The 25,923-nt window shown below is 43.5% G+C and overlaps 4 protein-coding genes across 8 annotated transcripts in view; 1 reads left to right on the top strand and 3 right to left on the bottom strand.

Annotated features, from left to right (window-relative positions):
- Positions 1 to 25,923, bottom strand: part of gng8 (guanine nucleotide binding protein (G protein), gamma 8) — a 757,718-nt gene that overhangs the window by 378,862 nt on the left and 352,933 nt on the right. The window lies entirely within an intron of this gene.
- On the bottom strand, positions 27 to 4,146 carry plp1b (proteolipid protein 1b). Of its 2 annotated transcripts, none has more exons than XM_037269067.1 (7): positions 4,020 to 4,146; positions 2,465 to 2,651; positions 2,217 to 2,373; positions 1,834 to 2,011; positions 1,531 to 1,604; positions 1,240 to 1,305; positions 27 to 759 (listed from the first exon to the last, which is right to left on the bottom strand). In XM_037269067.1, exons 1-7 carry the CDS (start codon positions 4,021 to 4,023, stop codon positions 688 to 690), a joined length of 738 nt encoding a protein of 245 aa, XP_037124962.1. In that variant the 5' UTR covers positions 4,024 to 4,146; the 3' UTR covers positions 27 to 687. The 2 variants fall into 2 exon arrangements, with proteins under 2 accessions (XP_037124962.1, XP_037124961.1); XM_037269066.1 differs by lacking the exon at positions 4,020 to 4,146 and adding an exon at positions 2,963 to 3,191.
- On the bottom strand, positions 6,425 to 16,885 carry LOC119133308 (neuroligin-3-like). The gene is made up of 7 exons (XM_037268982.1): positions 16,610 to 16,885; positions 13,863 to 14,510; positions 11,958 to 12,017; positions 11,425 to 11,574; positions 10,799 to 10,984; positions 8,916 to 9,705; positions 6,425 to 8,300 (listed from the first exon to the last, which is right to left on the bottom strand). Exons 2-7 carry the CDS (start codon positions 14,341 to 14,343, stop codon positions 7,520 to 7,522), a joined length of 2,448 nt encoding a protein of 815 aa, XP_037124877.1. The 5' UTR covers positions 14,344 to 14,510; positions 16,610 to 16,885; the 3' UTR covers positions 6,425 to 7,519.
- Positions 19,072 to 23,945, top strand: cchcr1 (coiled-coil alpha-helical rod protein 1). 4 transcript variants are annotated; one of them, XM_037268979.1, is made up of 19 exons: positions 19,072 to 19,372; positions 19,729 to 19,944; positions 20,038 to 20,205; positions 20,287 to 20,404; positions 20,553 to 20,729; positions 20,801 to 20,964; positions 21,059 to 21,173; positions 21,284 to 21,394; positions 21,475 to 21,618; positions 21,694 to 21,804; positions 21,883 to 21,989; positions 22,415 to 22,527; positions 22,603 to 22,675; positions 22,748 to 22,866; positions 22,935 to 23,123; positions 23,181 to 23,282; positions 23,359 to 23,471; positions 23,546 to 23,666; positions 23,746 to 23,945. In XM_037268979.1, the coding sequence occupies exons 2-19, from the start codon at positions 19,778 to 19,780 to the stop codon at positions 23,862 to 23,864; spliced, it is 2,331 nt and encodes a 776-aa protein (XP_037124874.1). In that variant the 5' UTR covers positions 19,072 to 19,372; positions 19,729 to 19,777; the 3' UTR covers positions 23,865 to 23,945. The 4 variants fall into 4 exon arrangements, with proteins under 4 accessions (XP_037124874.1, XP_037124872.1, XP_037124873.1 ...); XM_037268977.1 differs by having other exon boundaries at positions 19,683 to 19,944; positions 21,287 to 21,394; XM_037268978.1 differs by having other exon boundaries at positions 19,683 to 19,944; positions 23,359 to 23,453.

Here is a 25,923-nt window from a genome sequence, read left to right as displayed (position 1 = left end):
GACCCTGCACAAATAACACAACGGTGTTGATTAAACACAATTTTATTGAAAACATGCAATTTGAGGTTACAGTAAACTCACCCAAGTTAATTTCTTTGTAAATGCCCACACATGACAAAGCTCAAGTTTCAGAGCGGGCGGACGGGTTTAACAGAGTTTATAGATGGAAATGTTATTGTAAGCATTAGAGGCATCACCTCCAATATCCAATACATGGCTTTGTTTCGCCCCCACACAGTGGTGTTTAAACAAAGCAATTACGTGAGTGACAGTGGGCAGGCTGATACAACAAAACGCTGCAGACAACTTTGGTACATTCACTTTCAAAGCACACAATCCATACACACGCAGCCAACTCATTATCATGCACCCAATGCATATTTCACGAAGCACCGAAAGGGCTAAAAGGCAAGTTAGTCTTTGCAAGGTGAGCTGTTTATTATTCCTGAAATGCCACACATCAAAATAGCGCTGGCACTAAACGTCACCAAAAAGACAAATGAACAACAAAGCCAAGAGAATCATCAGAGGAGGGTGGGAATTTTCATCTCTTTGTAAGTTGTTCGCGTACAAGACACAGCGGTGAGGAAAGTTACCGGATGCAGTACTAGCAAGGGAACCGGATTGGCTCTTGACTGTCCATCTCACAATCAGAGGACGCCATCGACGGAGGTGATGCTTGAGCCCTTAGCGTACGCCTTTCCTGCCCAGGAACCGCAAGACTGCATAATTATAGGTGGTTGCAACCAAAAAGAGAATCTGCAAAGCAAGAATATATTGATGAGGAGGAGAGGAAGAGGAAAAAAAAAAAAGCCTGCATTTGATTTGGCACACTGACAGGTCCAACACCAAAGCTACGTATGTTGCAAATTCTGCCTTTGCAAGTAGTGTGTAAATTGAAGAATTAAAAAAAAGGAAAAGACGTTCATTTAAAATGTATTACGCATAAAAATTTATAAACAAAAAACCAGCACAGAAATAAAACCAAACAGTTGTGAAAGAGGAAATGCAAATTTTTTAGCTTAAAAGTTAAATATAACTGAACTGACCTAGGTATTTTTAACAGACCACTAGAGGGAGCCATATACCACTAGTGGTCTATTGAACCACTACTATAGTGTAAAAAAATTGTTTTTAAACATCTTAATAATATTCTTGAACACCATTTCCAGCTGAAACAATTTAAAAAATAAACATGCTAATCACATTCTGACCAGTGTGGGAAAAACTAATGCTCACCAATGCTAAGAGGGTGATTCCAGCACCAGCAAATGCAGCAATATACAGGTCATAGGTGAGGTGAAACTGAAAGAAAGAACAAACAAAGATTAGTCTCAGGCTGGGACATTCATATCCTCAAAATACCCGAAAAATTAATAAAGCACCCCGTGTGTGTATGTAATTATTCTCACTTTCACACCAGTCTCATTTTGGACAGATGTTGCCGAGTATCACCATACAACATCATTCATGGAGATAAAGTTGAGGTGAAAGGGTGCGTGAAATAAAATATGGAAAGCGTCTACTCACTTCGCTCGTCTTGCAAATAGATGCCAAGGTCATTCCGCAAGTCTTGCCCGGCACCGCATTCCAAGGAAGCAGCCCTTGAATAAAGACGTGACATAAGTGATGTATCTCTTACCGATGCTGATTGCAAAAACCTTCAGAAGCATTCTTCGTTCATCAGCAAGGAAATTCACTTTCATGAGCAATTTACTAACTAGTTTTGCATTGGCGTAATCCGCAATGATGAATTTGTTGCCTCACAAAAAAAAAGCCCATTGATATTCTCATCATGCGCACATGCGGTCAGTCATTATAGGAGCATCTCACCATATTGCCTGGCGTCCATGCAAATCCAGCCGTGCTGATTTATGCTGGGGGTTGTTTCAGCCAGGATGTTGATGTCGTGGCAGGTCTGCTCCATGTTGAACAAGAAGTAGACCGGAATAGCAGTGAAGGCAAACACTGCCAGCCAGATGAAGGCCAAGATATACGTCACGATGATAAACTGTGGAAATTTGAAAAAGCGCAATTTAGGGTCATGGGAATGCTGCAAGTTGCTGTGTGATGAATGTGGCATCACCAAGTCTGCTATTAACCATATTTCATTTTTTTTCTTTTTTTTGGGGGCATTACGCATTGCCAAAATGACCCAATGGCATCGCTGCCCCCCCCTCCCCGCTCCTCTCTTTCCTTTTTGACCTTGTGCTCACCGTCAGGCTGAGGCATCGCCCACAGTGGGTGCTCCTAAATTCCCCGAAGGTCTGCTTGACTGCGCTTGTCGTGTAGAAGCCTTCAGCCAGCAGCAGGATACCATAGAGGAAGAAAAATGAGGCCAGGCCGTAGATGACATACTGGAAGTATTCCACACTGCACAAGGGGAGGGGGGTGCGGGGAGAAAAGGTCAGTCGGGCAGAAAGCCGAGACGAATTTAGAGAACAAGCGTGGAAAATACACTCACAAGTCAGCCACGATCTCAAAGTCCTGCTCATTGCGGGCGAAGTAAGTCTCGACCAGGACTTCGGTCTGGGTTAAGGCTTCGTGCCCGCAGCCACAAAACAGAGCCATGCCTACATAGCACAGCAAGGTGGCCACCAGAGATGGGTAGGGCACTGCCCCCAAGCACCGGATACAGCAATCATAACAACCTGAGGGGGCATAATATATCAGCACACAGGCGGCACATACCGCACACACAACCACACAGCACATCGAAGCCTGGATGGGGAATTCGTTCACCCTGCGGGAGAGCTAGCCCGGCAAATCCATCAGCATTCGCTGGGGAAAAAAAAAAAAAAAAAAAAAAAAAAGACCACTGCAACCCACAAGCAGGCGAGCAAAGAAAACCGCTGCTTATTTCAAAAACATTCTGCCCGGTGTGAGCAGCCGAAGCAGGTAACAAACAACCCTCAGTGTTAATAAATAAAAGCAGTGACACAAATGGGATAACGGAAACCACCTAAGGCTTTGCAAAGCCAAGGCTGCCTGACCGGAAACATCCTGCTTCTGATCCTGTATTCCACTACAAGCAAGTTCCCCGAGATGAAAACTGTCTACAAGGTACTACGAAATAATTTCATCTGCAATGTGAACGCTTGTCCGCTTGTATCGACGCCTGAAGCTGGTCCGGCTCTCCTTCTGCGACGGTCACAGGCGTCGCCACGCTAAAGAGAGATGCTGGTGGTGGAACGCTGACTTCACAGCCTTGAAGAGAGAGCGTCTCATTGTGGACAAACATAAGGTAGCCATTGTCAAGCCCGTGGGACAAAGGCCAGTGATATCAAGCAAACAAAGACCTTAGAGCCACACATGATGTAGTAGAAGCAGCAGGGGGGGAGGGGAGGCGGGGGTCAATAGGTCACCCCTTGCGATGTCAGGCCATCCTCCGTCCATCCGTCACTCAGTGTCAGGTCGGACGGGGACGGAGCGGATGTACAGTTGCAAACATCAATAATACGTGGTGAAGCATTTGACGACTTTTAGTGGGAAGCAACCACGCTGCTATCTAAATTTAAATCGTATCAGCGAGGAGACTGCCGGGGGATGCGGTAATGATAACGTCTGCCCACGCTTCAGCTGGAGAACGGCGAGGAGCAGTTTATTACGCGTTAAAGGGCATCAGTGAATTTAGTTGATGCCAGCCAATCAATGCAGACCCCAAAATCGGGCATTTTGGTGCTCAAGATGTTTGCAAGTGGAGTGCAAGAAAAATCAGAGGAAGTGAATCTTGTCTCATTGAAGTTTTGGAATTAAAAACCACCTCGTGGTTAAAATGAGTGACCAAAAAAAAAAAAAAATTCACTTGACTAAAAAAGTGTGTAAAACTACTCAACAGGTAATATATCAACTGTGACGGTAAAATGAAGAAAAAAGTAAAAAATAGAAATACTGCTTCGTCTTCAATCCCACAAATCATGTCCAAGGTCATAAATTATATTTTCAAAGCAACATTTACACATTCACAAATGGCTTTTATAAGAGATGAAAAGGAGTTATTAAAAATTCTGTGCACTCACCCATGGCCGGAAAGAAGTTGGGAGGTTGATTGAAGTTTCGGCTGCGCGGCTTCCCGACTCTGATATGAGGATATGAGAAGTTATTCGGCGCCACTCCTATATGAATCTGACTCGCGCTTTTGTCTCATCAACAATAGATGGACCACATCACCCCAAGTGACATCTTAAAGTCACAAAGTCCCATTTCGGCTGCCAGACATTATTTATAGCGCCGTGGGTTCAGCATTGTGACAGGCAGGTCACTCATTTCTCACTATTGTTTATTTTTATTCTATTAATCTTTTGCTTCTACTCAGGTACAGGAATGAGGGGAGTGAATCAAATGAGCTTTTGTGTCAACTGGACAAATCCTTATTACAATAAATATAAAAAAAACTATTTAAAAAAATCTATTTTGATTGATACTATCACAGAGGTATTATTGTAACAATATTTCTATTGTAAATGTAGCTTAGGCGCTACATGTTAATAAACAATAACAATATAAAAAACACAATGCGTGTAATAGCCTTGTTAACAATAAAACCAGCAATAAATTGCTTTGAAACTAATAAAAGTAGTTATAGTTGACTCTTTGCCGGCCAAGCAACTGATGTTTAATTTCAATAAGACAACATAATTTCCATTTTCTTTCATTTAAATGCTGTATTAACAAATGGATTTCCTCAGCATCTAAATTAACTTAGCATTAACTTGTGTTGTCTAAATAAACATCAATTAGAGGTGTGCCTGGGAAAAGGTAGCAAAACAAATCGACATGCTAGTGACGGACGTTGATGAAGTTGTCTAACAAGGGTGACATTGACAGTCAGGTCCAGCTGCTGCCCGCTCCCCCCCACCCTTCCTTATTTGACCCAGTTGATGTCAAAGCTGGGTTCAGTACAAAGAAGCCAGTGTGGAACTGGACAGAACACTGCTATGCTCCCTTTTTGGGGGGGAATAAGATCCCCTTCTAATTTTTCCATGCTATGCCCTTTTAAACACATAGCTGGAATCTCTCTTGCGCTCCATTTGGACTGGTCATCGCTAAAAGAAGACTTTGTGAGCAAGCTCTTATCATCAACTTTTTATGCCACCATCTTCGTGACTGATTTGTTTTCCAACTAAATTGAACCCCTCAAAGATACTTTTGCTTTAACGACAACATCGTATAGAAGAAGATTAACGACGCCGGCATTGTTAAACTCAAGTGTGGATGAGGACAGACACTTTTGAAATGGCTTTGAAAAGAACGCAAGGAGATGAGAAGCCTTCATTAACCTAAAGCAATGGCACACAAGGCAGCGTTCGGGACACGGGGTGCATGATATCGCTGTTGACGATCAAAAAAAAAAAGATTAGGAGGAGTCTTCAGTGGCTCGCGGGAGAAATAGAGTCATTTATGTAAGTATGCAAATTGGAGGGGGGGGTGCAGATGGGGAGCAGGGGAGATGTGAGCGGCCCACATTATGAATTATTATAACACTTAAACACTACTTTAAAGTCATTAGTCAGTGGATAAATGGACTTTAAACAAACGCATTTGTCATCCAGCTCACAAACGCTACAAGATGCAATCACCTGATCAGCACCATGGACAGCGACAAACCATGCAATAGCAAATTCTTCTGCATCTGTGTTATCTGGATCGTATGTGGCGTGTGATAAAATGATTGCGTGCCGGACACTGTGTTCCACATGTGTTTGAACAGCGGGAGGCGGAGCTATAATAATATTTGCACCTCCTCTTATCTCTGCTGCGCTAATCCGTGCTGGAAAAACAAACAAGCAGCCATGAAACAAACAGGCAAGCATTTTGGAGGACGTAAATTCAGTGGCAATGACCTCCTGCGGTGGAGTATTTGCTTTTGATGAAACAAATGAATGATTTAACCGCTTTTAACTAAGCATTCTGGAAAGTCTTTCATGCTAACAAGTGAGGAAAGGGCACAAGAGGGTTAAGGAGACAACAACAAAAGAAGACAATGGGTAGCGGTTAGCATTTACAAGAAGTGGCTGAAAAATGCGATACCATTTGTGGAGTTGGGAAATTCTTAACAGGTTTACAAGATAAAACAAAAACATCTGGTTTTAGTTTTACATGCATTTAGCATCAACGTGTGATACGAGTGTCACCAGTCGCATGCTGGCGCCCTCTAGTGGAACATGAATGAATCACTAAATAAAATACAAATAAAATGTACATTTAAATTTGTTCGGTCGAATTCTACTTTGTATAACAGTATGATATATTTTATTTTAAGATTTTTTCTTCCGGCTATCCCCTTAGAAAAAAAATACTGTTCGCTTAATAGGATATGAAAACAGAAATCCTCGATGACCACAATGCCGTGTTAGCTAAAAGTGAAAAGTATACGCATCACCATTGCACCAAGTAACCCTTCTGAACTCAACAAATCTCATCATTAGTTGGAAAAATTCTTTAATAGGTTAAACCACATTATGACTGGTTGAAAGAACTAAAATCGTAAAGTCCATCATCTCCTTCCGAAAACAGACAACCAAGCGTGGTCTGAACCACTTGTAATGTAGCTTTGATGCGACTACATTTTAACTGCCAATAATGGCTTTGTTATACATACTACACCCACAACGTAATTACAGATATCTTTTTTTTTTGAAGAGTTTAGAATATTAATAAAGAAATAGCAATCAAATGTTATTCTATACAAACAAGCAAAGCCCAAAGAATTAAGAGTATGTTAGAGTAAGAAAACACATTTTGAGCCTAAAGTTTTCTCTAGTGAAGCAGAGGTTATAGTCGTACAATGTATTAAGCGGAAAATAACTCATACTTGAAAACTTGAAAGGGGGAAAAAAAGAGCTAGGATACTCAAATATAGTACAATAAATTACACAACACTACATATGCAAAACATTTCTTTTGTCAAGAATGCCTAATTTACATTTTTTTGTAGCGGCGACACCTACTCACCAGCCTAGCTAGCGTAGGAAGGCATGTTTGTATAAATTGTCAAATATTTTAGAGATACTCGAGGATCTGGCATTGGAGTACACTTTCGACGAAATTACGCAAAGCGGTTTGAAAAGAACTGTGCTAAAAATACGTCGTCATAAGAAGCAATGAGAAATATGTAGAAAATATCAATAATAGCAAGACTGCTGTTTTCCGCTTCTTCAACATCTCATCCCCGACCTGCGATGAGTCGTGACGTCCCATAGCTCCACCAGATCAAAATAGATAATAAGAAAGAGCTTCCCGTACAAATCCAACAGTAAAAATGTGATTATTAGTTCCTTCCAGGAAAAATCCCAAAAAGCCATGATGTCAAATATGTGTTGTTGGTTTTTTTCGCCTGCCGGCCATTGCGCAACATGAGTGTGACAATGACACTTCCTGTTATGAGAGAGAGCAAGCAGGATGCTGGCGCTTGCTAGGAAAAAAAAAACAAAAAAACATTCCATCCTATTTCATCTAAACATCCTAAATACAACTTTACATGTTTGCGTCTTTACGGCGAGTCTGCTCAGCGGCCGAGTTATACCCGTGTGGTGGAGTGAGTGCTGGGCAGACCTGCAGAGCTGTAGCCAGCGGGGAAGGTGCTGTACGGACTCATGTTGGACAGACCCATCAGTGAGTTGGGGATCATGGTGATGTTGTTTGGCGTCATCAGCGGGATGTCGTCGGGAGAGCGGCGCTGGCTGAGGGCGTAGTCCATAGTGGGGGACACGTGGATGGGGTTGCGGAGGGCCTCGCACTGGTTCCGGGAAAGGGTCTCGTCCACGCTGGCGGCGTTGTTGCCTTTGCTGTCGCGTTGAGGGCTGGGCTGCTGCGACGTTTCCTGCCGGCTGCGTTTGTCTTTGCGGTAGTAGAGCGCGGCGAAGGCCAGGACGTTGAGGAAGAGTAGAGAAGCCCCCACGGCGATGGTGACGCTGAGCTCCGTGGAGTAATCTCGAGGGTTGGGCATGATAAGGGGGCCCATCTCTCTCCCGCCTTCGTCGCCGTTCAGGCCCGTGGACATCGGCGGCCGGCCGGTGCCGCCTGACCGCTTGCCGCCGGATTGGGTGGGATCCAGCGGGGTGACCTTGGTGGTGGTGGAAGAGTAGTGGAACATGTCGTGGAGGTTGTAGAGATGCGGAACCAGGTGCTTCCAAAAGGCCACCTTGGTGGCGCGGTAGTGATCACGGATGCGAGGCTTGAGGCCGATGTGCAGGTAGAGCTGGTCGTACGGGTCGTATTTGGACCAGGCCACCTCCTCGAAGCGGTTGGCCTTGGTGTGGATGAACTTGGTGTCCTGCGGTACCGGTTTGTTGGGATCCCTGACAAAGTTAAACAAAAGGTGAACAAATGCTACATGAGAAAAAAAAAAAGGCTTTCTATGAAACAGTTAACAGTTTTTTCCTTTGACGTCGAGAACTGTAGCGTTCTGGTATGCGTGCAAAACCGATTTTGCATCTTCATTTGGAACTCAGTGTTGGCATAATCACAACGATCAGTAACGTGAGTATGTAGGATGGGGATTGCGTAACATCACCGCCTCTACTCAAGGGCTCGGCATTCCCTCGATGCTCCGTGCCTACACATGAGCACCTTCTCTATTTGGTTAAGATAAAATATGTATGGCTTGACGATTATTTAAAAATCTATTTCTATTTAAAATGACTATGAAAAATTGGCACCTCACTACTCAGCCACAGTTAACTAACAAAGGAACAAAGGGAGATAAGCTTGCAAGAAATGACAGCGAGAGTTAAGACTGGTCTTAATTAGGCACACTATTTTCTAGCCAATGCTACAGTCTTTTAATCAAGGTGATGAAGTAGCGCGAGTTAAAAGGTCGAACGTCTTAAATAAGAGCCGCGCAGTCGAAATCAGACGATTTAAGAGTGTTGAGGGTGAGAAACTTTTGCAGCTGAGACACGTTTAGAACTTACCCGCTCTTGGCAAAGTTGGTCCAATATGTCATAACCACAGCGCTGAGCATGATGTCATTCTTGGAGAAGTTGCAGGGAAACAGGTCGGTTGGACCGATCATGGGGATGCCGAAGACGTAGGGCACCTCGTCTCCGTGGGCCGAGTCGGACCACACGGGCTTCATTAGGCTCTGGCAGTGGTGGTAGAAGGCGTAGAAGTACGTCGGGGAGCCGTAGCGGGCGTGGAGGTCGGCCGTCACCACCGAGGGTTCCACCCATTGGTGATCTGTGAACAGAGCCACCAGAGTCTTCCGCCTGGTTTCCGGATTGTCCTTATCGGCCCAGTCCGTGTACATGAACTTAATGGTCTCCCTCAGGGTGTCCTTCCCCTCGGGGTAGCCGTATAAACTGTCCACAAAATCGGAGACGACAAAGTCAAAGTCACTTCCCGACACGCCGTCTTCCAGGTCCATGACGTTCTCCACAAAGCGCAGCCCCTCCCCTTGATTGACACCTAGCATGATGTCATAGTTGAGGAACTCGCCCTGCTCCATCAGAATCTCGGGGTCGTCGGGGATGACGTCGCCGTCGATCACCGGCCCGAATGCCACGCGGTACTGGGCGGGCTGGATGTCTTGCTCCACCAGCTCCTTTGCCGTCTTCTTCTGCAGGCAGGCGACCATGTCCACCGTGTCCAACACGTTGCAGCCCACCCTCTCGGCTAGCATGCGAGTGTACTTGACCGGTTGATAGTTGACAGCCCAACTGGACAGCGCAGAACCGCTTTGAATGATGGCTCGATGGAACAACCCTGGAGCACGATTCCGAAAAAAAAAAAAAAATTACATGAATGCTTTTATCTAATCTGCATGACTTGCATCATCATTTGGCACAAACCTGAAGGACACCGTGTCCTTACTGATTTCAAATAATTGCTATTCATGGTTTGGGTTTGTAAATGAAGAAAATATAGTTGGGGCGAAATATTGACAACAAGTCCTGGGCCACTAGAAACTGCAAGCAGAAATGAATTGATAAAGAAGAATGATTACCCCGTCGCCGTTGGTTTTAACGATGTAAATAATCATATATCACTGTCGATCCCGGCTTTTGATTTATGAGCTGTCGCTGCCGTGTGCGCTAATGATCAGTTTGCAATATTGTTTCATATTTTCCCTTTTGTCAGTTATTCACAGATGTTCAAAATCTTTGACTCTGAGCCTCTAACAAGCTACATACCACGCACGCAGCTGCCCACCAAGCGACGGCAAAAAAATATATATATATATATTGATTCATACACAGGCTAATTTGTTGACGCTTTATATGTAGAGCGATGCCTCCATCTTAGGAAGGTCCGTCTATATATGACAAGTGATAGTCACATGATTTGTTAGACTGCGGCAACAATGTGACTTTCCTCCTCCGCTGCCGTTATTTATTCGCATTTTTTGGGGGGGCCACCGGCGATCGTGTCTGCTTCAAAGAGCTCCTCGAGGCCTTTGTGCGTCTACTGCAAAGCACACTTGCATTGATGGAAACGCCATTTCGGCTCCTCTTGTGATTCCGCTCGGCTTCCATGAGAGGACGGCAGCTCCCGGTAGGCGAGTATTGAAATACGCTACTTGATTCCAGCGCATAGATTTGAATAAGCGAATGATTTGAAGGTATTTATTATCCTAATCTGAGATCACATCATTTTCCTGCCGGTGCTCTTTTCTACGCCTGGAAAACAACAATAAAGCTAGAACGATTATAACGATTATGGGCATCTAAAATTAGCCCTCTATGATTACAGCAGCACTTGTACTGCATAATAGAAGCTTTGCCATTTCTAAAGGCTTTGAGGTTATAATCAGTATAAACATTCAGCCACTCCAAATATTTAAACCTTACAAACTTACCTTCCGAGTGGTGGGACAGTGTTAGCAGACTGACGCAGGACGCTCCGATACCAGATCCGAAAACCGTGATACGACCCGGGTCCCCTCCAAAGTAGCCGATGTTCTTACTGATCCAACGGAGAGCTTGAATTTGATCCAGGAGTCCATAATTTCCTTTTGCAGCTTGGTCTCCAGTACTGAGGAACCCTGGGATATGTCGGACACAAAACACAACAAGTGGTAGCGGCTGGGCCGTGCAAAAAGAACCGATATCGCTTTTCCTCCCATCCAAATCCGAGAGGTTTTCTGTGGTCTCCTGCAGTGTCTTGGTTGCTATCATGACGTTGTGCCTATCAAACCTGAACGCTTTCTTTGCAAGAGTGACTTGATCAATTTCAACACGCATGAATATATAAATCCTTGTTACTTTGAATTCACAAAACCGCACGGAGGTCGCTTGTGCTGAGAATTGATCCAGTTACTTATTCCCCAGTCCGGTCCTGGAACAACTCGCTACTTCTGAATGCTAAACAGGAGGACACAGAATTTTCTCAACCTTGTGAGTTCTTGGGAATACGTCAACGGCCAGTCTGATAGACGTGTACGAATTAGACATATCCATCTATGTACTGAGATGTTTTCATCACCTAATATTCCAATTCTGTAGTTGAGCGTGACCACAACAACGTTGCCGTAGCTGGCCAGCACGCTGCCATCCATCATGTTCCCGGTGCCTTCCATATAGGAGCCTCCGTGGATGTATACCATCACGGGTCGAGCTTCCGAGTCCCTTATATCTGCAATGGAAGATTAACAGAGACACATTAAAAGCAGGGGCGGAGCTACATCGTAGCCAATGGCAGCCCCTCCCTGACCACCCCCAGGAAGATTTTGATAAATGTAATTCTGTGGTGCAGATAATTAGTTCTGCCTTTCTAGTGTTTCCAAATAATGACATTACACTTGCTGATCTGATGTTGATCTCCAGTAAATGGCGTCGGCCATCTGTGACAATTGAGCACTCTGATTGGCCGGTCATTGTATCACCGTGTCTACCCCCACTTTGGTCTAGGCCACTGTTGGAAAATTATAGATTCGACTATTGCCACAACATATATAAGAGCACTTATATAAAATATTATTTAAAGTCGAGAAGCAAGAGAAAGAAAACAAAAAATACCTTCTGATATATGTGTCTCAGCATGAGAAAAAGATGAGCCCTTTTTCTTGTGTTGGCTCCCTGCAATTCATACAAGACCAAAAAAATTATTCGATATTTTCAGTCAAGCAAACAGAACGGAGAGAAAAAAATCTTTATCGGCAGAGAAGGCCACCCATCCTTTTCCCAGTATTTTTGAGACGCTGTAATTATGTGAACTGCGGTGACGTATACGCGTTAATTCCGCGGGTTGGTGTGTGTGTGTGTGTGTGTGTGTGTGTGTGTGTGTGTGTGTGTGTGTGTGTGTGTGTGTGTGTGTGTGTGTGTGCGTTTGAGAATTTACAAGCCACATACATTGTGTGTGAAAACACATGCTTCCATTGTCCTTACATACTTCCTATCCACAATACGAGTTATACATTTAAAATCCAATTGCATCCAAAAAAAAAATCTGCATTTATAAGACATTTACATCAGACAATCTATTTGATACTTTCGAGCGGAGCGAGAAAAAAAACGGCAAATAATCTTGTCACACCTGAGGGCATTTGAAGCATACCATGAATACAAATGAGGTGGGAGTGTGTCGTGCGCTTCGTTAAAACTTTGCATTACGCAAATATATGCCTTGAAGTGTTTAATTAAGCAGTGTTATAGGTGAGGAGACCTTTGAGTGCAGACTCAAACTGGGGGGCGGCTCATTAAATGCACCATTTTGGACGGCTACCTGTCAAGCAGGCTGTTTGTGTGCTGTTGCTAGGATACTGTAGCTCAGGCGCTTGAAGAGAGCCATGTTCCATAAGCCAAATGGAAGGAACGCTGTTTTTTTTTTTTTTTTTTTTGGTCTATTGTTGGACACAAATTGAAGCAACATGAATTAGCTTCACCGGTTTGTAAGCGCTATATCCCTGTCCTTTTATCCTCAATGAGGTTGCTTAACTAATATAAAGGTTCACAGTAGGTGTACAAAATATTCTCTCAAGTGCTTATGTCACAAGAGTCGATGTTAAACCAGGACAGACTCGACAACAGAGAAAAGTTGACTTTTTGTACCTCACTAATTGGCCCCCAAAAGACACCCTACCTGTCTGAACAAAGATGCTGTTTCATATAAAACAAAAAAAGAATCTAAGGTAAATAGAGGAATAACCCTGAGTAAAGTTTTTTGCTCGCATACTTGCACCATTTAATTTGATTCAATAAAAAAGCTACGTCGAAATTCTTTCATGATGGGGAAAACGTCGCTAAGGGAAAAACGACATTAAGTCAAGAGCTACTGTTTGCCCATAACAACAGCCAAAAATCTCCAACCTGTCATTAGCCAAAATGTCCACCCTGTTAGCGAGCTCATGTTTATCTTCTTGCACATACTGTACATTATTTGCATGCAGTTAGTTCTGAAATAAAAGTGTGAAAGCTCCTTTTTTCTCAAAGCCACCTTATGATGCTATTGCCTCTATTATCTTTGTAAATGCTGATTTTATGATCTTGCATCAGATCTTAGGAGATTGTGCAAACTACAAATACTGTTGGAGAAAGCCCAGTAGGCTTTATTGTGCTCATCCATCTTTGTAAAGGCAGACATTGTGAACTCTTGGATTGAATTTCACTAGACTGTGCAACGGGGTCATAATATTGTGGCCGGTGAGTATACGCAAGACTCATTTAAAATTCTGCCTGGTTTAAACAGACTTAATCTGGGAACCTTACCTCACCCCAGCAATATTTTATTCAATGTTTCCTAGAGGGAAGGGTAATGCTAAACTGCAGTATATTTATCTTTCTTCTTGCTAAGGCTTCAATCAATCTAAATGTAACATGACCCGAGTAGGACAGCGATGTACATGCCAAGAACACGCCATGACATCAAGGCTGCGCAAGCCGTGATCAATGGACATCATTCATTCAGCACGTCCACCCACTCACCTTCCTCCGTCGGAGCGTAGATGTTGAGATACAAACAGTCCTCGCTCTGATCTTGGATGTACGAGGCGACCGTGTCCAGGTTGTAGGTGAACCAAATGGGCATCATTATCTCTGGCACGGTGCTGTGGATGTTCTGAGGGCACACGGGCATGAAGTGGGTGGCGTTCTTTATGCCCGACCAAGCAGATGGCTGATCCGGGGGCATGAAGCGCTTTTCCCCCACCGGCGGGGCGGCGTAGGGGACCCCCAGATACTGGTCAACGGGCCTGAGGACCTCGCTGGGCACGGGCACCCTGAGGCCTCGCAGTTTCCCGAATTGGGTGGTCACCGTGGGGTAGAACTTTTGGCTCGTGGCCTTGGTAAATGACCAGCAGGAGCATAATATCCACCAGAACAGAGCGCAGTGGGTGATGGTAACGCTCCCTTGCTGGTGGAGCAGGTGCGTGGGCAGCAGATGGTCTTTAAATGTAGCCGGCCACATGGTTTGTATCCTTGCGCAACACCAACGCAGACGAGTGTCGGCTCAGGTCCTTCGTGCTGAACTCGTCACGCAGACTGCTTTCGGATCCGATGCTTAACAAATCCAAATACACCTCAGGCAGGTATGAGCCATCGCCTCTTCTCATTTTCGTTGCAGAGAACACCGATCTGAAAAGACAATAATTAGACTGTAGATGGAGTGCAGTGGCGTAAAATTTTGCAATCTAGACAATCAATGCATGCTAATGAAAATCATCCACTAGGAGAAATATTCTGTTAGGAATAAAATGCCTATAACGCTGAATACTGAGGAAGCCATCTGCTTGATACTGGAATGATGCTGTTAAAGCATATCGATAAAAAAAAGGTGCGAAGCGACACTTAAAAGAACATTTCAAGTTAAGGAAGATTAAAACGGCTTCGCTTCGAGAGGAGCGCTCGTCTTTATGTTGAAACATTTCAGACAGCTCATCTCTCAAATCAAGTGTTTGCGCTTCACACCCAAGGCACCCTGATAGAAGCTAGTTGAATAAAAAGCATGATGGCAAGTGTCGGGCGATCCCCGAACAAATAAGAGTGATGAGCTAACCAACTTTGCCTCCTCAAGCCAAATAATGTTAGCTTAATGAAAAGTCTTAACAAAGACAGAATTATTTCAATAAACAAAACATAAATTAACAGATGTCAACAAGCAAGATAATGCCCCCCCCCCATTTTAAAATCTGTGATTGCAGTCAGGCTATATTGCTCATCATTATGTTCTCACAGGCTTGTCGATGAACGTGGAAAAAAAACAAAACACAACAAGCTTGTTAACCTAATCAAATTTATCGACGAGTTCTGCCTCCGGCGTTGTGAAAGGCCGCTGCTGAGAAGCAGCTCATTTTCCAAGCGCTAAAGCTATTCAAGATTAAAACGAGAGACAATTTGTGCCTCCCAAAAGGAGGAACTAATTAGCCCAAGACAAGCGTGCTACTTCCTCCTGCTGTTTACAAATGATGCGATGCAGCACATAACTTTTTCTAATGCTCGTCAGTTCGCTGGTTGCAGAGAACGAGACATGTTAGTGAGATTCAATGGCGACACGAATGAGGTGGGGGACTTTGTCTGCATGAATTAAGATCGTCGTCTATGGCAACAACAAAAGAAATTGTAATAATATTTTAAACAACAGATCAGGGGAATTTCCCTCCTTAAACAATATATCATTAATGGAGCAGAATCCAGCAGCAGAATCAGCACTACCGATCAGACTTGGTTCGTTGTTTTCAGCTCGATCAAAAGGGATAATATGAATTCTTAAAAATGAGCAGCGTTTTTTAAAAATTCATTATACATGCCTGCTTCAAATGATTTCTCTATTTGACGTATTGCCGCAATGTGAAGTTAGCTTTCCACCTGATGCATTGTATAGCTTTTGGAATATCGGCACATGTTGAGAGCGGCTTTATGGCCCATAGCAAACAAGCTGCACCATAAACGTCCAGACTTTTTGAAGAGATTTCAATTTGAAACGATTTATTTGCCTATAACTTAGCAAATGGGTATAGACTAAATAACTAGGTTCAAAAATGTAAACCTTTCAGAGCTGTAAGAATTTATTGCAGATGGTTATGCATGACCGAGAGCATCTTTAGGTTTACTGGGACCATACCAGTATAAATCAGAGTAGGGAGATTTTACAATTGTTACCATCATGTTTCACCATTACAATCTTCACAGGCACACAAATCACCACCAATAAAAAGAAAATCTTTGAGGACATCTTATTGATTGGAATCAGGTATAGCCTGAGGTTGCTGTGGAAATAAAAGCTTTTTAGGAAGCACTATAATGTCAAACAACAGCACAGGGCTCCCAATGCCCTTGTAATTTGACATGTGCGCGTCCAAACCGATTTAGTGGATTCCTCAAATGCCCCCCGAATTAGCAGTGCGAGATAAGAATGGAGAATTGATGCAGAGGGAGATACCTGGGGGAGCAAAATGCAGCTTTCGTGTGATCGTCAGTGCGTTTTTAATTAATGCAATGATCTGGATCCATAGAGGGAAAACAAGCCACAGCCCAGATATGATGAGACCATATTATGGCAAGCTTGTTAAAATCCACGTCTCGAACGGTGTATTAATAAATGCAGGATGACAAGTCAACTAATGCCTTATCAATGTTCACCGCTTTAAAACACCACTAAATGAAAAAAACAACAGCAACCGTGACATATATGCATGTAATAATTAGGAGGGGGCAGCATCATTAGGTTAACTCACCTGCTTTAACAGACGCCGTTACGCGCTCCATCTGTGGACGTCCTCCATTGCATTCCCCCTTCTCGGTTCGGTGATAAGACAATGGGCTGGAATGTACGCGTGTCCACCCGCCCGCGCTTCCCTATCGGAGACACATCAGATCTTTCCTCACATCAGACATCTCCTGCTTTGCACAGTCTGCGCTGCTGGCTTTGCGCATTCACGACGCCAAGGTCAGGAGCGCCAACGGTTTTAATGGAGCGCCCACTATAGAGATCTCTCTCCACGGCGCCCACCGGCCGCGCGTTGCTAAGCGACCGCCGGGATACGCCAGTGCATTAGATTGATCCTCAAAACAGGCGAGAAAATCCTGATTTAGCAACCATTAACTAAACACCGAGCAGTCGGACACACAAGCACACTCGCATTATGTTCCATTTTCTTTTTGATCACTAATGAGTCTATATTTGGAAGACCCCCCTCCCCCCTCCTCCCCCCCCCCCCTTCCCCCCCTGCTTTTAGCTATATGGAACAAATGTATGACAAGTCTTGTAAACAAGCTCAGTTATATTAAACTCAAATCTAATCTACTGTATTTCAAAATGGACATAGGCGTATAAGCTAAATATGCATTCATATATTAAGAGAGTAAACAAAAGCCTTTGCAGGATTGAAGAGCCTTGCAAATTAATGATAGGCACCAGCCACTGGGCTGCACTCCAGTTTAATAAGCAGATGGGGAGAGAGGCTGAGGGGATATAATTGAAGACCAAAAAACTGTGTAAGTTTTTAAGATGGGAGGCTTTTGGGATAACAGAAGCCACCATAGTTGCTTAATTGGATTAAGGGTTTGAGATTTGTCAAGTTTACGGATGAGTCTCATCGTGGAGAGGTGACTCATCACTGGAATCTATTTTTTGTTGTTGTTCCTTACATATCAAGCGCCTCTGGACAATATATATGAGTCATATACTGGACATATTAGAAATTGCAGGAGATAGGAACCCACTAGGTATTGCCGCTAGTTTCTTAATTTGGCCAGTACCCTCGTGGAATGTGAAGTCCATTACTTTTCAATGAAGAAATATAAATTCAAGACAATGTTTCCTCTCGGGAATGTCCATCGCACGTACCTGGCTCGAGGGAGGCGCTTCACTGAGGCAGACTCCGGGAAGCAAGATGGTAAAATGCAACAAAAAATTGTTTTCCACTGTGGGAAAATAAATGCAGCACTTTGCTGAGTTGCACATTCAGCTGGGAAAAGACCCAGGGGCAGTCCTGGAATATAATAAAAGGATCAGAGAAGGAGCTTCTCTGGCTCCCCCAGGATAGAGTGGAGGACTTGAAGAAGGATTACTGCACCGCATTTCCCGACAATGCAATCACACATAGCAAGCCAGTTTACAATTCAGAATACTTCTAATTAAACCAAATGGAATGTTTTGATTAAAAAGTAATAGGGTGGATGCAGTTAGCAGGGAAAATACTAAAATCTTCATGAAACTTTGTAGAAGTGTTTTGCAGGCCAAGGACAAGTAAAAGGAATCATTTTCACTAGTTGAGTTAACAATCAATTGAACCATCCACTGACCGGAATGCAGAATTGGCATCTCTTCATCATTCTCCCTCAACTCGATAGCTGCCTGCTGACTTCCAAACAGATGGACAAAGTGATGTTAACAGAGTGGTCGTGGTGGTCAGCGCTCAACTGAGTAGCATTGGAGTGACGGTTGTTAAAAATGAAATAACGTTGAAATTCAACATCATGAATTAATTTTCCATCTGCCAAATCTAAACAAAGGCTATGCTAGATCAAGGGATGTTCCACTCTGATTGTATTGTGTGAGTGACATCAAAAGGTGATTGGCTGATTTGAAATTTCAATGAGCCCCTGTGGAAAATAGGTCAACGCTAAAGAGCAAAAGGTGGTGCTGAGCATATGCTGCCATCTATTTTTTCATTCGATTTCCAGTAGAGGCATAATGATGCCATTGCACATGCACACTGAGATGTCAAAGTATGAAAATGTGAGATGTTAATTATTAATAGGATCAGCATTTTGCTGTTGGGGCTACTGTGACATAATTATGAATGCACCAGATCGCAGCAAAGTCGAGCTACATCAGCAGAGGTGGCTGGTAACAAGCGACATTTACTCCGTTACATTTATTGTCATTTCTCTCTGCCTGATCGATAGAATCCGCTGCACTGCAGTGACCTCTGATATTGAAACATTTGAATAGTCGAAACATTCGAATAGTGTGTGTCAGTTAAACAGTTGGCACGGCCTCCTGTCCACGTTTTGTATTAAAGACTTTTGTTGGTAAAATAGGGTTAGGGTAAAATAAAGTATTAAATACTAGAGACAGTATTAAAAGTTAGACGTTATGGAAGACAACAGAAACCGCGAGCAGCCCATAAAAAGGGTTTACCTGCAAGACTAAACGCGGGGTGTCACAGAAAAATCGAAGGCCCACAATGCATTGCGCGAAGTGGCGTTATTATTCAACTTATCCGTCAAAGTTCCCCAGATTTGTGCATATTTAGAAGCGCCTGTTCTACTATTTTAGTGCACATGCAATAGAAAAACTAGATATTGTATGGTTAGCTTGCTAGCAATAAAAAAAAAAAATTTGCAGGAGTGGTCAACAGTCGACGTGGTGTCGCAAATTGCCTAAAAACAACAAACAAAAAGGTTGCTTCCTGCAAGCTTGACTGCAGTGAAAATGGACCGATATAATAGTGGGAAAGAAAAGCTCAACATACCAACCGATTTCACTTCCAGTAAGTTATTGGACTCAGTATTTAGTCCATCAGATGGTGCACTGCATGTGGCGTCGTACGTAGAGTAGCGACAACGAAGTAGATACTGGAATTAATAAGCTTTGTGATAAGCCCTGATTAAAGTGAACTAAATCAATAATGCAAATACTTTTTGTGTATTTTATTTGGGGGGGGTTACATTACAATATTTATAAATATGCCCTCTAGTGACTCGAGGTAGATTTGGAATTGCCTGACGCTTGTCTCACCATATTCATACATGTCCCTTAAGCAGTCATATGCATAATTCACATTTCATGTCGTTATCCAGGGAAACCCCAGGATGACCTTGTGCCTCCCTCTCATTTTGCATCAAGTGTCCAGGGTGCCAAACAGGCCGTAGCCACACAGCCGTGCATTTCCTGGATGAACTCGAGTGTCCCCGCAGCTCCATCGACAGATCCCTGGCTTGGGTTCACTAAAACCCATCGAGAAATATTAACGCAGAGAAAGGATGATCAGTACAGCATGATGCTGCGAGAAAACACAACAGGAAGGACTCCAGAGGAAAATGTGTCAGACTTGAGGACAAGGTATTCCACAGTATTATTTATACGGTCGAAAATACCATCTGCTGGAGGGCGGGCTCGGTAGGTACACAAATGGCTCCATTTGCTCAAACACAGATCCAAAGAGAGAGGCGACCAGTGGTCCAGATGGGAAGCAGAGTGGTGTCTGGAGGCAGAAAGGCACAAAGCGGAGGCTGAGCAGTTGAAAGAGCAGATGGAGGCCCTGAAGGACACAGTGCAGAGACACGGGGAAGAGATTAGAGTCAAAAACGACACCATAAACAGGTAGCAAATGGAGTCACGTCGTTTTGAGATTAATTAAGAATACTGTTCGTTAACTTGGCAAGTGTAATTGTTGTGCATCAGGCAATGTCATGACCTGAAGACAATGACTCAAGAAATGAGCAAAGTGAGGACTGAGCAGAGGCAGCTGAAAGAGGAGCTCACTCGCTGCCATACGCAGAAGGAGAAAATAAACTTACAGGCAAGCAAACATTTCATTTTGACAGGAATGTTTCCTGCGATCACTTGGGATGAACTGGCGTTGCAAATCTCGGTGTCATACCGGAGAAGGTTTTTTTCTTCTCGCCTTTATTTGAAGACGGCAGACATTCCGTGCTTGTGTTTTACAGCTTGAACAAATTAAGAAAGAGTCTGATGAGGAAATTGCTAAAATGAAGAGTCAAGGTCACCCTCGGGAACTCGCCCTCAAGGCCAAAATGAGCGAGCAGCAAGCAGCGGAGGCCAGAGAGCAGACTTTAAAAATGGTGGAAAAAATTCAGCAGATGCAGAAGAAGCATGAAGAGGAGGTATTTGCCAAATGTTTTTCAATCCTAAAATATGAAACTATATGTTCACAAATTTCTTATTTCACGTTCAGCTGCGACAGTTGAATGCAGACCACAGTTTGGAATTGTGCTCGGCCAGAAAATCAAATCATGAACTGCAGAATAAACTTGAGTCAGCGACTCGGGAAGTGCTGCAACTGAAAAGCAATCTAAAGGAGGCGTCCGCCGAGAGAGACGAGCTTAAAGAACATCTAAGGTTCCGCATTTAATCCGACCCGAGCGTAAGATGGACTTTGATAAGACCATTAACACATTTTCTCACTTGTGATTTATTTTATTTTTTTTTCCAGACAAATGGAACAAGCGTACGAGACGCAATCAGCAACTCTGCACAGCCTCCGAAATTACATTGGCCAGGTTGTTGCGGACAAAGGAGAAACGCAACAATTAAATGAAGCAGTTGAGGTTAAAACTATACACAGCGTACAAAAAAATAAATAAAAAATTGCCCACAACAAATTATTGTAATTAACATTTCAGGTTTTAACCATGCATTATTTTTATTTTTTTGGTAGAAGCTCAACAAAGAGAAAATGGCGTTGCAGAAAACGGCAGAATTGTTGACTGTCAGACTAAATTCCATGAGTGAGATAGTCTCCCTCCAAGAAGAGAAGATGCTGAAGAAGGTGAGCTTTTTTTTTTTTTTGTCCCCTGTACATTGGTCACCGAGTCACATGTACTTACTGAATGTTGTGTCTTTAAATAGGCCTCGGCAGACCCGCTTGTGGCGAAAAAAGCTGATGGTCTTCTTGTCCTTCACCTCTGGAGGGAAAAGGTGTTCAAACTCTGCGTCCAGCTTCGTTTGAAGGACATTGAGCTGCGAGATGAGAGGGAAAAACATCTTTCAGAGGTGTCTGACGAGAAGCTTGTTGACAGCATGGTTTTCAATGTGATGGGAAACTGGAATGGTCTGCTCATATTCCAGCTCGGACTCGTGGAGCAACAGCTGCAGGATGAGCGGCATCGCGCAACTGTCCTCCAGCGGAGTCTCGACGGCAGGATAGCTGAGCTGGACCAGGAGAAAGTGGAAATAGAGGTGAGCGTCTCATGAAGCCATGTCATTTTTTTTTTGTATCGTGGATGCACAATAAATAAAATGCGTCTTTCTGCTTAGACTTTGAAACGGGACTTGGCTCAGGCTTGCAAGGAGACTCAACAACTGAAGGCAAAGAGTCTCAGCTTAGAAGTTGGGCTCAAAAGTACAATCGAGGCCTTGCGCAGGTAAAGTGAGATGCAAATATTGAAAATATAAAAATACATACAGGCTTATATTCTTTATCATTTATGAAAAATGAATATTACACCGTTGCACTGAGCGTCCTAATAACTGTTATACTGCCATCTGGTGGCCGATGCAGGTACACCAGAAGGAGCGGAATCATGGAATGAACTGCATTTTTAAATGCATGGTGGCCAAATTGTTTGATTCTTTACATTGTATTTAATTATGCTGTTATTCGATATTTTCATTTTGGACACTTTGGGTCTTTTAGGAAAAGGCTGGAATGGATTTCTATGTATTTCAATGAGAAAGGATAATTTGATATATGTACGTGTGATCATGGAACGACTTACACTTTTATTTCAAGGCACCACGGTATTTATCGTTGATGTTTCATGATCTAGTTTTTGTTTGTGCCCTTCAGATTTAGTGTGTTATTTGATCGTAAAATAACAGAAGTGGACGCAGCACACGCTAAACTCAATAGCTTTGGACCACGGTTGAATTTCGCCAGAGGCCGAGTCGAAACAGTCCAAGGTGCTGTTATTGAGACCGACTTTGTATTTGTTACTGGCCTACAGTGTTGTACATCCGAATGATTTTGCTTCACAGCTTTGTTTATGAGGAGGGCCGCCCTGCACAAAGTCCAGAAGAGCAGTAAGCAAGCAGAGCAGACAACAGAAAGGTAGCCCGCACAGTAAATTCAATTCATTGTCTCGGAGAACCTTCACCGAGTTGCTCACCTCTTCTTGCGCAGCATCACAAATTTACAGAGAGAACTCAATTTGGTGAGTCAAGAGAGAAGCAAGCTCACCCAGGAACTCAAAAGAACCCCGGAGCTGATTGAGAAAGCTTTGGTTGATATGAAAGAAGAACGTAAGATCTTTCCCAGGGCGCAGAGGCCTGTTATCAAGATTGATCTTACTTTGCATGTCTCCTTTTAGATGAGCACAAGCTGAAGCAACTTCAAGGGGAGCTGGAGCAGAGCCGAGATGAGACGCAGAAAGCCGTGGCAGCCAGAGAGGAGATCCAGAGGAACCTGCAGGGGGTTCTGGCCCAGCTGGAGGTGAGCAAGGTTGCTCAGGAGGGGCTCCAATGTCAACTGCTCAGCCTGAAGGAGAACAGCGAGAAAGGTGAGATTTGCACCTAAAACAACCTAGATGGAATTCATATGTGCGGGTTCAACACAGTCCTGCGGGAGCGAGTGTCTGAGATGGAGAGCCGCTGCGCCGAGAAGCTTAGCGAGATGGAGATGCAAGTCAGCACGGCGAAGAGGGAACACACCAAAGCAGGTGGGGGGGGGGTAACAACACACACACACTGCTGTCTATCAAGAGTGATCTTAACTCATCATCTCCTGTCGCACAGTTATGACTTTGCGGCAATTCGAAAAGGCCGTAACTCGCAAACAGAATCACTGGAGGGAAACCGAAGCTTCGCAAAGCCAACGCTCCAAAAAAGACGTCCGACGTAAACAAGAGGTTGACACAAACACATGCTGATTTTGAAGCTGTTTTTTTTTTGGTGAACCAACCAACTGTCATTTCCTATGCAGGCGAAAATCGCCGAGAGAGAGCTGAGGAGTGACTTTCCGCAAAACATATCTGCTCCTCGAGAGCCAGGCGAAAAATCTTCAGAAAGAAGCTGCTTCATGGGATCACAACTAGCGGCAGAAAGTGAGTGACGTGCCTGCGCTGTCCGCTCAATCCAGATTGGACCGTCTGACGGCCTGCTCGACTGTCTTTCTCCTGCCAGAGAGACTCCTTTCTGTTATGGAGGAGCTCCATGCGCTCAGTGCTGCCGTGGTAAACAGCTCTGAAGACTCTGCCGAGGAGGAGGAGGAGGAGGGGGCTGTGTCCGTGAACGCATCTTGAATTTATATAGCCCACACTTCGCAAATTGCACTTACAATTCTGATGAACATTTGCAATGCCACCTCAGTGCCTAATTTGTATACAAATACATCCAATAAATAGTGAGGAATATTTTTTATATCATGTAAAGAATAATAAATGTTTGGAGTTCTTTGTCTGATGAAAAATGTTTATCCTTGACTTTTGGAAATGATGCAATCAGTTGTACTGTGTTTTAAGTATTGCCGGCATGTTTTCAAGGGCTTGTCGAGTTAGCTTAGCTAGGGCATTGCAGAGATTTCATGGGGTTGAAATAGATTTCCCAGTTTTTTAATATCACACATGGGGGAAGACCTAGTGGATATGATTTGATAATAAAAACTAGAGGGGAATTTTTAAAAAAAATATTTTCTATTTGTTGTTTCCCATCACGGAGGCTTGTTTCAAATGACTTTGGCATTGTTAGAGGCTTGAAACATCATGATGAACCAGATAATTGACCTATTTTTCTTGTCTCCAATGCTGATAAATTTTGCAGTAGCTTCAACTTCTCGACCTGAGGTGAAATTGTTGATGGAGTAAAAATAAAGTGCAGAATCTCCATCTTCACATCAGGAAAATTTAGTGGTACGCATATCGCTTCTTTTGGAAGAATTTTATGTCAAGTAATTAATGTTTTAAAGTTTTTAGCTCACGTCTGCACTTGTGACATATTTTTATTAATTTGATCAACTCAGAATCAGAGCAAATGATCGATTAAAAAAACGACAGCTGCAGCATAACTAGAAGGAGCGCGTGGAGTGACTACAGAACAAATGCATGCAAGTTCACTTTCCAACCACTAGAGTGCGCTGTTGTCAAAGGAGCGAACATCCAGACGTATATCAGCAATTTATCCAACAGCCGACACAATCTCCACAAACCACAATATATTCAACGTATTCATTTATTTGATCTGTACCTTCAAGTGAAGCTTCTTCTGTCCGTCTGGTCATCTTTCCAAAGTTGTTCCATGCCAGAGGTCAAAACAAACTTTGTTGCTTGGCATGGCGTGATGATGCTTTGACCCCATCAGGGGCAATGCGTGCCTCATCAGAAAACATGGTGGGCTTGTTGTGCCACACGACTCGCAGGCCACGCTGAAGGCAAGGGGAGCAGCCATGGCAGTGCACTGGAAGATAAGCAGAAATATTCCTCAGGCTGAAAGTTACTTTTGGTCAACAATGCTTTTAAAAAGTGCATATGAGGGCAAGATAAGCCGCTCCTTTTAAAATAAGCTATAAAATGTGACTAGTCAAATTAATTGAAAAGCAATAAAAAAAAGTGGGCCTGTAATTTCAGACGAGGCGTATCGAGAGGCTCGGCTTCAAATTTTATTGCGAGCTATAACTACAGGAAGAAACGGGAAAGGTGTCACGGTAGATTTTTTATCATAAATAGCTCTAAACGTTTTCTTTCTTTCAATCTGCTGACCTTTTCAGTGAGCTACAGACCACAAAGTACATTATCGTTTTATTTCAGGGTGATCACAGGCATAACTTTAACGGTTGAGTTATAACCCGCCCCCTCCCCTTTTTGTCACACCACTGTGGCTCTATCCATTACCCTGACCATTAATTTTACCACAGTGCATCATTATTAATACTTGCTAATCAGCATTCCTGCAGGTTGCCTCTTCTTTTTATTGGCAAATTGCAAAATAACACAAGAGTGGGATGCCCTAACTATGTTCTCACTACATATAACACTAGATCTGCATGTATTTAGGCCACTGCACTCCCTCGGGCTCACAACTTGGGTAATTCTGCGGATTATAGCAAGCGATCGCCATATATAAAAGGAGGCGAAGTTCACATGACAAATGGCTATTGGCTGTCGTTTTGCTGTGGTGGTATTTTGTCTGCTGCGATGTCTGTAGTCATGCCTAATGGCTTCTCCTGCAAATCACACTCTGGGTGCAATTGATATTGTATTACTCTCTTCGTCTAATGGACTATCCAGCAACGTGGGTATAAGCAATAATCGAATAAAGCGCACTGAATTATATAACAAGAGTGTTTATCCTTAACCATTAATCACG

Source organism: Syngnathus acus, chromosome 14, assembly GCF_901709675.1.
Source record: "Syngnathus acus chromosome 14, fSynAcu1.2, whole genome shotgun sequence".
In the NCBI taxonomy this organism is placed as follows: Eukaryota; Metazoa; Chordata; class Actinopteri; order Syngnathiformes; family Syngnathidae; genus Syngnathus; species Syngnathus acus.
The sequence above is the reverse complement of the archived record's forward strand: the minus strand, read 5'-3'. Positions and strand labels throughout refer to the sequence as shown.